Source organism: Nanorana parkeri, unplaced genomic scaffold, assembly GCF_000935625.1.
Source record: "Nanorana parkeri isolate BGI_ZX_2015 unplaced genomic scaffold, ASM93562v1 scaffold170, whole genome shotgun sequence".
NCBI classification, from domain to species: Eukaryota; Metazoa; Chordata; class Amphibia; order Anura; family Dicroglossidae; genus Nanorana; species Nanorana parkeri.
In genome coordinates this window covers 885,559-897,170 of record NW_017306438.1, presented here as the reverse complement: position 1 = coordinate 897,170, position 11,612 = coordinate 885,559, and the positions used below count along the sequence as shown (strand labels likewise).

Genomic DNA, 11,612 nt, shown 5'->3' with positions numbered 1-11,612 from the left:
GTCCCAGCACGGATCTACACACCGATGTCAGCCCACACGTGGGTGATCGGCGGACAATAACCCCCCGGTCCCCCCGGCTCGGAGCTCCCTGGTACTGGGGGATCCCTGGAGGATCTCCGGCACAGCGCCCTCCTGTAGGATCTGGTGGATCAGAGTACTGCACACCTCTTACCTGTGCACGCGTGCCTGCCTAGGACGTCATTTCGGGGAGAGTTTTGGGGTGCAGGGTGCAGCCCATGTTAAATCTGGATCTCAGCTGGCTCAAGGAAGTCCTGCCCGCTGCTGATCTGCCTCCACCCCCAGCTTGGGGAGACCCTCGCTCGTCCCCCTCCCCTGCAGCTTTCCCTTGGGCTTTGTTCCTTCCTGTCCCGCAGTGGCTCCGAAGTGCTGTGGTGGTGGCGGTGGCTCCTCCGGCTCCTCCACCCAGCCGGACCCCCTGGACCCGGAGAGCGGGGATGCAGCTAGCCCGAGTGAGCGGGCACTGAAAGCCGGGCGCATCAAGAGGATGGTGAGGCTGGCAGCCGAGCTACTGCTGCTGCTGGGACTTCTTCTACTCACCCTACACATCACTCTGCTCAGGGGGAGCCCTGCCAGCCCTGCCAATGTCAGCCAGCACCAGGTGAGAGCCCACTGGGCAATACAATGTCCCCTATTGATTGATCTATGAGCACAGCACCAGGTGAGAGCCTCCTGGGCAATACAATATCACCTATGATTATTTTATGGGTTCTGCACTAGGTGAGAGCCCACTGGGCTGGGCAATACAATGTCACCTATCGGTTGTTCTATGGGCACAGCACCAGGTGAGAGCCCACTGGGCAATACAATGTTACCTATCAGTTGTTGTATGGGCACAGAACCAGGTGAGAGCCCACTGAGCAATATGCCACATTGATTTGTTCTATGGGTACCGCACAATTGTTCTATGGGTACCGCACCAGGTGAAAACCCACTGGGCAATACAATATGACCTTTGGATTGTTATATGGGTAGCGCAACAGGTGGAAGCCCACTGCGCAATACAATGTCACCTATCGATTTGTTATATGCGTACAGAACACTACACCAGGTGAGAGGGCACTGAGCAATACAGTGTACATCAGTAGTTAGATGGGTGCAAAAGACAGCACTAGGTGAGAAAGCAGTGGGCAATACAGTGTACATTATTAATATTTATACAGGCACAATACTCGGCAGTGGGTGAGAGGGCACTGGGCAATACAGTGTACAGCAGTTATATGTGTACAGTACACTGCACCGGGTGAGAGGGCACTGGTCTTTACAGAGTACCAAGTGAGAGGGGCACTTTATCTCTGCAATGCTTATTATCTGTATACATCTATAGTTGTTATGTTCTTCTGTGGGCACAATACACTGCACTGAATGAGAGGGGCACTATTCTCTGCACTGCAGCTTACAGGGTGAGAGGGGCACTGGTCTCTTCAGTGTAACAGGTGAGTGGGGCACTGGTCTTTACGTTGCACCAGGTGAGAAGGGCACTTTACACTGTACTGGGTGAGATGGGCACTGGTCTCGTCAGTGTAACAGGTGAAAGGGGCACTGGTCTTTACGTTGTACCCGGTGAGAGGGACACTTATCTCTACACTGCACTGGGCAAGTGGCGCACTGGTCTCTACTATCATTATTGCATGCATCAATAATTGTTTTATGTTCTGCTATGGGCACAATACACTATACCGGTTGAGAGGGGGCACTCTGTGTACATCAGTAATTGTTCTTTATTCTGTGGTGGGCACACTACACTGCCCAAGGTGAATGCATTGTAGTTATTGGCTAGGGGAAGAAGCTCCTCTTTGCAGTATTTTCTCTCTACAAGTAACATTAAATAGGGCTGATTTGATGGTAAACCTGACTAGTTGTTGGCATTATATTCTGCATACCATTTGGAGTTACACTCCTCCTATGCTAGCCCCCCTGTTCACCCAGATAAAGGTGATATCTGTGCTGGGAGAAATGTGGGCAGCCTGGCGGTTCCCTTCTTGTCATTTAGAACCTTTGGGGTTAATTTTAAAGCATATCTAAATTCAAGATCTTGAAGGTTAGCAGAGCTTAGATGTGGTGGCTGCATTTTGTTTTTTTCCCTACCTGTCCTAGTGTGACAACGATCACTCACTGTAGTGTATCAGTGGAGGAGCAGTGTTGTCACCCTATGGCAGGGCTACAGAACACCTGCTTCTCTCATACTAACATAGATGGAGGTGTTATATAGTTCATAGAGCAAAAACTGGCAATAATGTAACGGATGAGTGTAGCACAGGCAGAGAGCACAGGAAGTTATCAGCTTACAAGTATTCCTTTTTTTTTTTTTTTTTTTTTTGCACTTGTTGAACAAATATAAAAAAAGGCTTTCAAGGGAATATAAACGGGGATACATACAAGATAGAGACTGTTCACTTCGCAAATTGAATGCTCACTGGTCTTTGTAAATCAGAGAAGGATACAATGCTTCTAAATCTTTAACCCTTTGTTGGGCCAGCACAGTACAGGGAGGGTAAAGCTGGGCATACACTGGTACATTTTCATACAGATATTCATAGGAAAAATCTGGTCACAACATTCGATACTGGCATCAAGAACATGACAAATGTTTGGTTTTACATTCAACTTTAAAATGGAGTTTTGTGAGTGGTGAAAACATATTTACGGTGTGATTTTCCATTAATGAAAAATTCTTTTTTTTGTAAAAAATGTTTTTATAAAAAAAATGTTTTTTGGTCCATCAATTTGAGTGATTAGAAAATCAAGTCAACTTTCTGAAACTTTCTGAAACCAAATTTATTACTCCCCACCCCTCCTTGTATTCTAGACGAAATTTTAGTTTAGAGAAAAACTTTGGTTTCATGAAAGGGCAAGTAATCCTGTAAACAGCAATTGATTAATTATTTTTGTTTGTTGTGCTATGCGAATGAGAAATGTATAACAAATAAAAAGTAGCTGTTATCCCATTTGGCTACAAAAGTGAAATGTTGATGTTCTGTCTTACATTGTCTGCTACTTCTAATGTCTCTGGTTTTCTGTCCTCCCTGGTCGCTGGCTTCAAGGGTGGCTTCTTGTTCTTGCAGGGTCCTATGGAGCCCCATGATGACCACCTTTTTATGAACACTCCTAGGAAAGGAGTGCAGGATAACACAAAGACGCTGCCTGTGCAGACGGGCATGGGCAACCCTAGATTAAAGAATACACCTCCTGGAAAATGATTAAAAGTGGCACGTGTGCAATGGTGCCATGAATTATGGGAGATGTAGCCCTGAGGAAGGGGGATCAGGTTATTTTGAATGTAGCTAGGTGCGCACTTCCCAACCAGGAGTTAGGGAACGCAGCACAATGAGACTTGGCTGCGGCATCTGTAACCATATTTTAAATTTTCTGAACTTTTTTTTTTTTTCCCCAGCAGTAATATAATGTGTTGTGCTGAATTAGTGAATACAGATGTATTGGTGAAAATCCTTTAATACTACTGTAAAGCAGCCAGAGTTCCCGTCTTTTCATTGACTGGGATAGACATTGCTCAGGAACCAGCCAATCCAGTGTAGATGCCAGAAGGCACTTCAAGCAGCCAGGGTTCCTGTCTCTTCATTGACAGGCATAGACCATGCTCAGGAAACTTGGGCACCAGCTATCATTTTTTTTGGTTGCACTAATTACCTGGTTCCTTTGAATTGTCTCGCCCTGATGTAAAGGTTAATCGGCTGAAGCAAACGACTGTCTCCATAGTCAAAAAAAAAGAGATAAGATCTGAGATCAGTCTGTCCAGGAAAAACCACGTGACCCATAGTCATTGAGTTCAAAAGGATTCATCACTGCTTATAGTCTAGTCGGCAGTCACTTGGGTAAAGGAAATGTCTGATTTGTCATCTCATCATATGGAAGACCTTTATTGGCCTTCACAGGGCGATCTTCATGTGGTGCTATACTACAGAGATCATACACTGTTAGAATTTTGTTTGAGCATTCGTTTGAAATCGTTCATAAAGTATTCAATCTTGTCCTGATTGAGTCCACTTAATTTCATTTAAAAGCCCTGAGGGCCCTAAAGGGTGAAGTGCTTGTTTTTTCGAGGGGGCTTTAATAATGCAGAATTATTTACCGGATCCTTGGCCCTGCTGGGCTGCTAGACTGTATTCCGCCTTCTCTTCCCACCTGTTCTGCGGCGGTCTAAGGACTGGTGATGTTCTCGCGTCTTATGCAAGTCCATCATTAGACGTGAAAACGCCAAGGGACAGTCCATAGCCGGTGCGGAAGAGAAGTGATTGCTGAACGGCGCAGGAACCAGGATTGGAATTTAATTCGATCAGGTAAGAAATCAAATCTTTTCCATCTTGCTCCTTCAATTTTCCTCGCTAGTACAGTTGAAAGCGACCCCACTATCCATTGAAAGTTTAACAAATGTTCCAAAGCCAACAAAGTTCTACTGGTGTATGGATTCACATTTCTACAAGTTGAAAATGCCTAAAAAAAGCGACATTTTTATCATTCTGTTGTGTAAATACCGCCTAGAAATGGTTAGACTGATAAAACATACATTTGCCTTGTCCTCTTCACTAAAGGTGCCTATAGTCTAGGGATGCACAGATACCGTTTTTTTGGTATCTAGTACAAGTACCGATTTTTATTTTTATTTTTTTTTAATTTTATATTTCCAGGCACTAGCTGATAGAGTTCTGGTGCCTTGTACCCCGATTATCAGGAAGTTGGGGCAGCGAATCATGACCCATCGCCTGGCTTCCTGATTGCCTGTGAAGCCGGTCTTCTACCGAGAGAACACCAGCTTCAGAGGCTGCCTGGCTTCCTGATCAATCAGGATGCCAGGCGGCATGTCATAAGGTGCCATCTGGCTTCCTGATTGGTCAGAAAGCCAGGCTGCTTAGCAACACGTGAAGCCAGCTTCCTAGCTAATCAGGAAGTTGGGCGGCACTTCATGATCCGGCTTCCCGATTGTCTAGGAAGTCGGCTTCGCATGTTCCTAGGCAGCCTTGCTTTCTGACCAATCGGGAAGCCGGGAGGTGGGCCATAACCAACTGCCCGGCTTCCTGATTGGAAAGGAAGCTGGCTCCAAGCACCCTCTGCACTGCCGGTTAGAGGGAGATCTCCCTCTGGCCTGAAATTCCAGTATCAGAGCACTTGTATGAGTACTCGCCCAAATACTCTGTATCGGCACCGATACTAGTATTTGTATCGGTGCATCCCTACTATAGACCTAAGATGACCGTCTTCCAATCTGGTCCCATGTCTGTGGGCAGTGGATGACCGTTACAGCTACCAGATCTTGGAGGGAGAAAACCATGTCCAATCATTGTTGTTTCTTATTAGATAATTCTGTGCAATAATGGTCTGCAGTGCTGCCGCTGCCAACCCATGAGACTCTCCACAGCCCACCTGAGATCCTCCACAGTCCACCTGGGACTCTCGACAGCCTTCCTAAGATCCTCCACTGGAGAAACCAGGCCAGCACCATGGAGCAGCATAGATATGTAGCTTCATATTATTCTGCATTGCTGTATAATGTATTGTTGGGATTTGTAGTCCCTCTACAGCTTGGAGCCTGTGGCAGAACTACCAGGGGTGCAGCGTTTGCAGCTACGACCGGGTCCTGGCACTCCACCACTGTCCTAAAATCATTAATCATGTATTGTTTTAGAAAAAAATTCACTAAAAAAGGTAATTAGTATCTGAGAGTACTTGAGGAAAAGTATCAGTACTTGTACTCGGTCTGGAAAAAATGGTATTGGTGTATCCCTATTGTTAACTTTTGGTACCAAGATTGAAAGTTAGACAAAATCCAAAATTACGAGTTGTCACCAGAACAGAGATAGAGAGGAGATCTTCCAATAGGGACACTTCTGGTGACAACTGGATTTGCCTAAATTTTCTACAGATTCTCACTTCCTGATTCTCTGAGACAGGAAAAGAAGGAAAATCTCTCCAATATGACAGACTGCAAAAACCCTAGACCTAGATTTTAACCATACCTATTCTATTCAAAGTGGGGGGAAGAAAAGTTTTGGCTTTCGCTAAGCTTTAATCATTAGCAGAATGTATTGTGATTGTAGTTCAGAATAAGATCCATCTATATATTGTTAGTAGAATAATCCTTAAAAAGAAACTTGGCAGAAGATTAGAAAAGCCGGACCTACCGTCTGTCACTCCAGAAACTGCTGCCATATGCTTCTTACTTTTCTTTCTTGTGCTGCAAAATGATGAGATTGTAAAATCTTCCAGGCTGAGACAGATTAGGGCTGAGATTTATACTGTGTAGTGCAGCACACTCCAAATTCCTAACATATGGACATCAAAGGTGTGTCTGCTCTCCTCTCCTACAGGGTCCTGGCTAGTTTCTAATAACTGAAAACTATTCAAGAGGATTTTGTAAAGTTTCGAAGAAGTATATGTGCTGCTCAGAAACTATTTATAGCCCGCTTGGTTTGTAGTATGCCATGGCTTGGATGCTTAAAGAGTCACTCCTCCCGAAACGTATGTGTGTGCCTAGGCAACAACTTATTCTTTTAGTATTGATATTTGTATAGCTCCAACAATTTACAAAGTGCTTTACATACTGCACAGTCACATCAGTCCCTGCTTACAATCTAAGGTCCCTATTGTACATGCATACAGTGCCAATTTACACAGGAGCCAAGTAACCTACCAGCATTTCTTTTGGAGTGTGGGAGGAAACCAGAGTACCCGGAGAAAACCCACACAAGCACAGGGAGAACATGCAAACTCCTTGCAGATGGTGTCCTGACCAGGATTTGAACCAGGGGACCCGAACGGTCGAGGCAGCAGATTCAACTTTTGTCAGATGCTGGGGTTCCGTTGGGACCATACGCCGGTCAAATATTGGCCAAGTCAGCAGGGCTCAGCCAAAACTTCAACCATTGTATGGCTAGCTTGAGTAAGTGAATATATCCTTTGGAAAGCAAACATTTACTTTGCTAAGTAAATGGCAGCTACTCCTTTAGTAAATTAACCTAATCTGTGTGTATCTTCCTCTGTAAGGGTGAGCAACTCCAACTGCCTTAAATTGCCATATTACAGTTCAGAATCGACCCTGGTAATAGCAAGCTGTCCTCAAATTGGGATCATTCATTCTTCCAAGGCAGCCTATGACTGTCTTCCACTCAGATGATCTGGTGTGTGTTTTTTTTTGTTTTTCTTTGTGATCTGAAACTACCTGTTTCAGTGAAGCTGTATACAGGATGGACTGTCTGCCTGCTGAGTAGCTGCTTACTCTGTATTTTGGATGATGGGGTCTGCTGGTGGTACTCTTAGACAGTTCGATGTGTAGTAACAATTCGACTCCCTTCAGACACCAGTGTGCAGAAGACTTTTTACTTCTAGGTATATACCTGTGTAGTTGGAATGGCTGCTGGCTTCTACAGGTACCATTTGGTTGGTAACAGACAATTGCAATCTAAATGGGTTTTTGTATCCTTCCAGTCCCCTAAGAGCAGTTGGGATAAATCTGTTGACCCTGGGCAGGCCTGGCAATGTAAGCACTACTATCTTCAATGAATATGTAAAGACGCACTCATCCTATTATAGCTGAACTCCAGGCAAAATTAAAACTACCCTTGCAGTGGGGTGCCCCATGCACTGCAAGGGTTAAAGCTCTTTTTTTACTTGCCATATCTCCCGTTCCCTTAGCAGTCTGCACTTTCCCTTTGCCGTTTCATGTTGTGGTTGGGTCTTCAGCATCCTCACTTACAATGCAGGACTGCTTGTCCTGCATTGTACGTGATGGCAACCGATGGATGGAATGCCAAAGAAAATTGGTTTTGAGGGACTGGTCGCACTGAGTGTTGAAGCCTGCAGCAGTGAGGGATAAAGTAAGTAAAAGTGCTTTTTAATAGTACCCTAGGCAGAAAACGAGCATTTAACCCTTGCAGTGCAGGGGGGACAGTTTTTTTCAATTCTCTGGTGTTTACCGCTAAGTTTCTTGTAGATAAGAGCTTGTCATTCTTTTGTTTCCTTTAATTGACGTGCACATTTGCTAGATGGTTCTTGTTGCTTAATGTCCTCAAAGTTCACACTGGTTGCATAGTCATGTATTTTATTACATTTTCTAGAGCAGGCAGGAGGTATAAACAAGAGAAAACGGATAGTTCTAATTGTACTTGTGTCTCATAGAGCATTGGTAAAAAAAAAGTCTAGTATGTCGTATTTTGTTTTGACTTAACATAATGGCACTTCAGTCAATTGAAATGAAAATGGAACGCATCTTAAATCGTACGCCAACTCAAAAAGCATTAACCTGTAAGCAACACCCGTCTATGTTTTAATTGGCAGAGAGACGCAAAGTTATTAGACAATTGTACCCATCTGCTGATCTGGTACAACTGTACGTGGTCAGGTTGACATGTGATTTAATTGGCATAATGAGACAAACGTATTATTCTATCTACCTCTAGCCTTGCTCATAGTATGATCTATAGCATCTTTTGTCAACCAGGGTGCTGCAGAACCCTGTGGTGCCTTCTGGCTTCCTCAAGGGTTCCTTAAACATTTTGCACAGGTGCAGGTAGGCTGGCTGGCTGCCAGCACTATTGAAATGAATGGCACTAATCCAGGGAAGGTGGGAGGCATTTATAAAAGGAAGGAAGTTTGCCTCCATCCAGGGTCGCTCCACCTCCCGTCCTCTGCCATAATGCTGATGTGATGGTAGGACTCTGATGTGAAGGGGGATTCTGATGTCACAGGGACACCTGGTGCGAAAGGAGGGACTCTAATGAGAAAGGAGGGGGCTAGGATGTGATGCGGGCACCTGGTGCACAGGGGAGGGGGGAGCTTCTGATGTAAAGGGAGACTCTGATTTAAAGGGGGCTCTGCGTTGAAGGGGGCTCCTAATGTGAAGGCGAGACTCTGATGTGAAAGGGGGTCTCCTTGTGTTTAAAAAGGAGGGTGGATGTGAAGTGAGATTCTGATGTGGAAGGGGGGCTCCTGATTTCAAAGTGGGCTTTTGATGTAAAGAGGGAGACTATGATATGAAGGGGGAACCCCACCTTTTTGTTGCATGGGATCCCCCTCTTAGAATATACAGGTGAAACTCGAATAATTAGAATATCTTGCAAAAGTAATTGCAGTAAGTGCTGCAAAAGGGGCCCAAACCAAGTACTGAGTACATATGCATGCTTGTACTTTTCAGAGGTCCGATATTGTTCTATGTACAATCCTTGTTTTATTGATTGCATGTAATAATCTACTTTTTTGAGGTTGTGGATTTGGGGTTCTTGGGGTTTTCATGAGCTGTAAGCCATAATCATCACAATTATGACAAATCCCGGCTTGAATTATCTTGCTTTGCATATAATGAGTCTATCTCATATATTAGTTTCACCTTTTAAGTTGCATTAGTGAAATAAATGAACTTTGCACGATATTCTAATTATTCGAGTTTCACCTGTATACCAGACCCCTATCTCGGATAATGGCCTGGTATGGATTTTGGAGGGGCCACACGTCCTTTTCAAATGTGGCTTGAGTTGGGGTTTTCACTCTTTCTCAGCTTTAAGGCTAGGGTAAAATCTGTGGGACATGAATGGTGTTAATTATTGGCTGAGCTGCTGGCCGTACATGGCCCCGCTTTAGCCAACAGTGTAACCAATCTGAGTGTCACTGGTGGTAATTGGGCACTTTAGGACTTTTTATCTACAGTTTTTTTTGTATGTGGCCAGCTTTCTGCTTGGCATACATGAACGATGAGCCATTTGTTCACTTTTGTACCCAAATGATCACCTATTAACTGCCTGTTTTGTGCATTTAATTTTGGGAAAAATAGTTATTTTATTGAAATGTTTTCTTGTGTATAACTGTTATTATTGTATGTGTATTGCCTGCATTAGTTTAATTGTGATTGTAAGTTTCTATAGTAAATACCACACTTGAAAGGTCTCTATGGTCAAAAACTCAAAATAAAAAGTATTTCTAGATTGCATTTTCATAAGTTCTATCCCACCCCTAATAACCATATTGATATGCAGGTTTGTAAAATACTTGTTGAAGATGTCCATAGGATGTACTTCCTCAATGTACTGACATAATTTCACACAGCCCTATGTCCAGGGATAATGATCTGGTCCTAACTTCATGTAATCCTTCCGCATACAGTCACTGTAAGTCTGCAAATTCTCAGCCAGACTCCTTCGACAAAAATTTATTAAAAATTAGACTTTTGTCAAACTGGGGGGCCATTGACAGGGCCACACACTGCTCCAGTTTCGGCCGAGTCGTTGTTTGTTGTTTTGATGCACTGTTTAGCAGATTTAAACTGAATGTTCTGTTGAGCTTTAATACTCATCCTTGACAATGTAAATTGTTTATTGTGGCATTTGTATTTGTTTATTACAAGCGTTTACGGTACTGGAATGTAAAAATTCCAATGGGTCAAATCACTGTGGCATGGCTTCAATGTTCCAGCCAAACGTGACATAACTTATACTGTATATCTCTTCCGAAACTTCCTGACATTCCTGAATCCTGCAAGTCCTCTCTTTACTACCAAATGGTTTAAATTATCCTCCTCAATGTAACAGGAATTGAAAGCTCCAATATTGTAATTCTATCTCCTGACGGCCTTTCAAGTAAACTATTTTTGTTTAAGCAGCTGCATTTCTGAATGAAAATACCTAGAATAAATATTGGCACGGTCACATCCAAGCAATTAATATAGTAGGAGCAGATAAAACATTATCCGCAGTGGAAATCTTCTACGTGGTGCACAAGCTGTACATATGATATGGTGCAGATGAGAATGACAAAACTAAAGGGCCATTCTGGCTTTTATAGTGCTATGTATTCATTTTTATTTGTGCTATTGCAGTTTGCTTGGTTGCTAGAGAATGGAGTCCAGTTTTTTAAATACCTTTTTAAAAAAAAAATATTATTCTTTAATGAATGTTAATAACTTCCTTTTCACTTTAATATGTCACATGTGAGTATTAAAGGGAATGAAAAGTATATTGCCAATAAGCACATATTTTCAATTACTTTTGTAATTTTCTCATGTGACTCACATTTTTACATACTTGCTCTTCCATATGTTTATTGCCTAAAATTTGCACTGTGTATTAGCCATCAAAGAAAATTTTGTTTCATAGCGCAATCATCCGGCCCTCCTGTTTAACAACTATTGAGATAAGATATCAACCAGGGCCAGATTAAGGGTAACCTATGCACAATGGTGACCCCCCCCCTTGGGATCAGTTCACGCAGGGCAAAAAGGATGTGATAGCTACGGGGGAAACTCTGTGGCATCTCCTTCCCTTATTGCCCTAATCATGTGCTTATTTGACTTGATGGTTAATATCCAGATATTATCAAATCGTAAATACATAGTCAATGCATTGATTTTTGTGAGTCCACATACCTGTAGGCTTGCATTGAAGTAGGCTTGCATTGAAGGAGCAGTAATAAACAACCATTGTCCAGCAGTGTAAAGCAGGAAGAAGAGACTCTGAATGTAATAAGAGAATATGTCACCCCCCAGGTTCTATATTAATTTATATTAAACTGCAACTGAACTTCCAGCTTATTAGGCCTTGTTCAAACCATGTCCGGAGCAGATCTGCAAACAGATCTGCAAACCCAGTGCTCCC

The 11,612-nt window shown here is 43.2% G+C and overlaps 1 protein-coding gene across 2 annotated transcripts in view; it reads left to right on the top strand.

The window, feature by feature from the left end:
- Positions 1-280: 280 nt before the first annotated feature.
- The window catches only part of ISM1 (isthmin 1), a 50,789-nt gene continuing 39,457 nt past the window's right edge, over positions 281-11,612 (top strand). The window contains exons 1-3 of one of the 2 annotated variants that reach the window (XM_018554728.1): positions 281-604; positions 3,767-3,769; positions 10,216-10,249. In XM_018554728.1, coding sequence (XP_018410230.1) covers positions 506-604; positions 3,767-3,769; positions 10,216-10,249 — 136 coding nt within the window. In that variant the 5' untranslated portion in view covers positions 281-505. Of the gene's footprint in view, positions 620-3,766; positions 3,770-10,215; positions 10,250-11,612 lie in introns of both variants that reach the window. The other variant, XM_018554727.1, reaches the window with a different exon arrangement.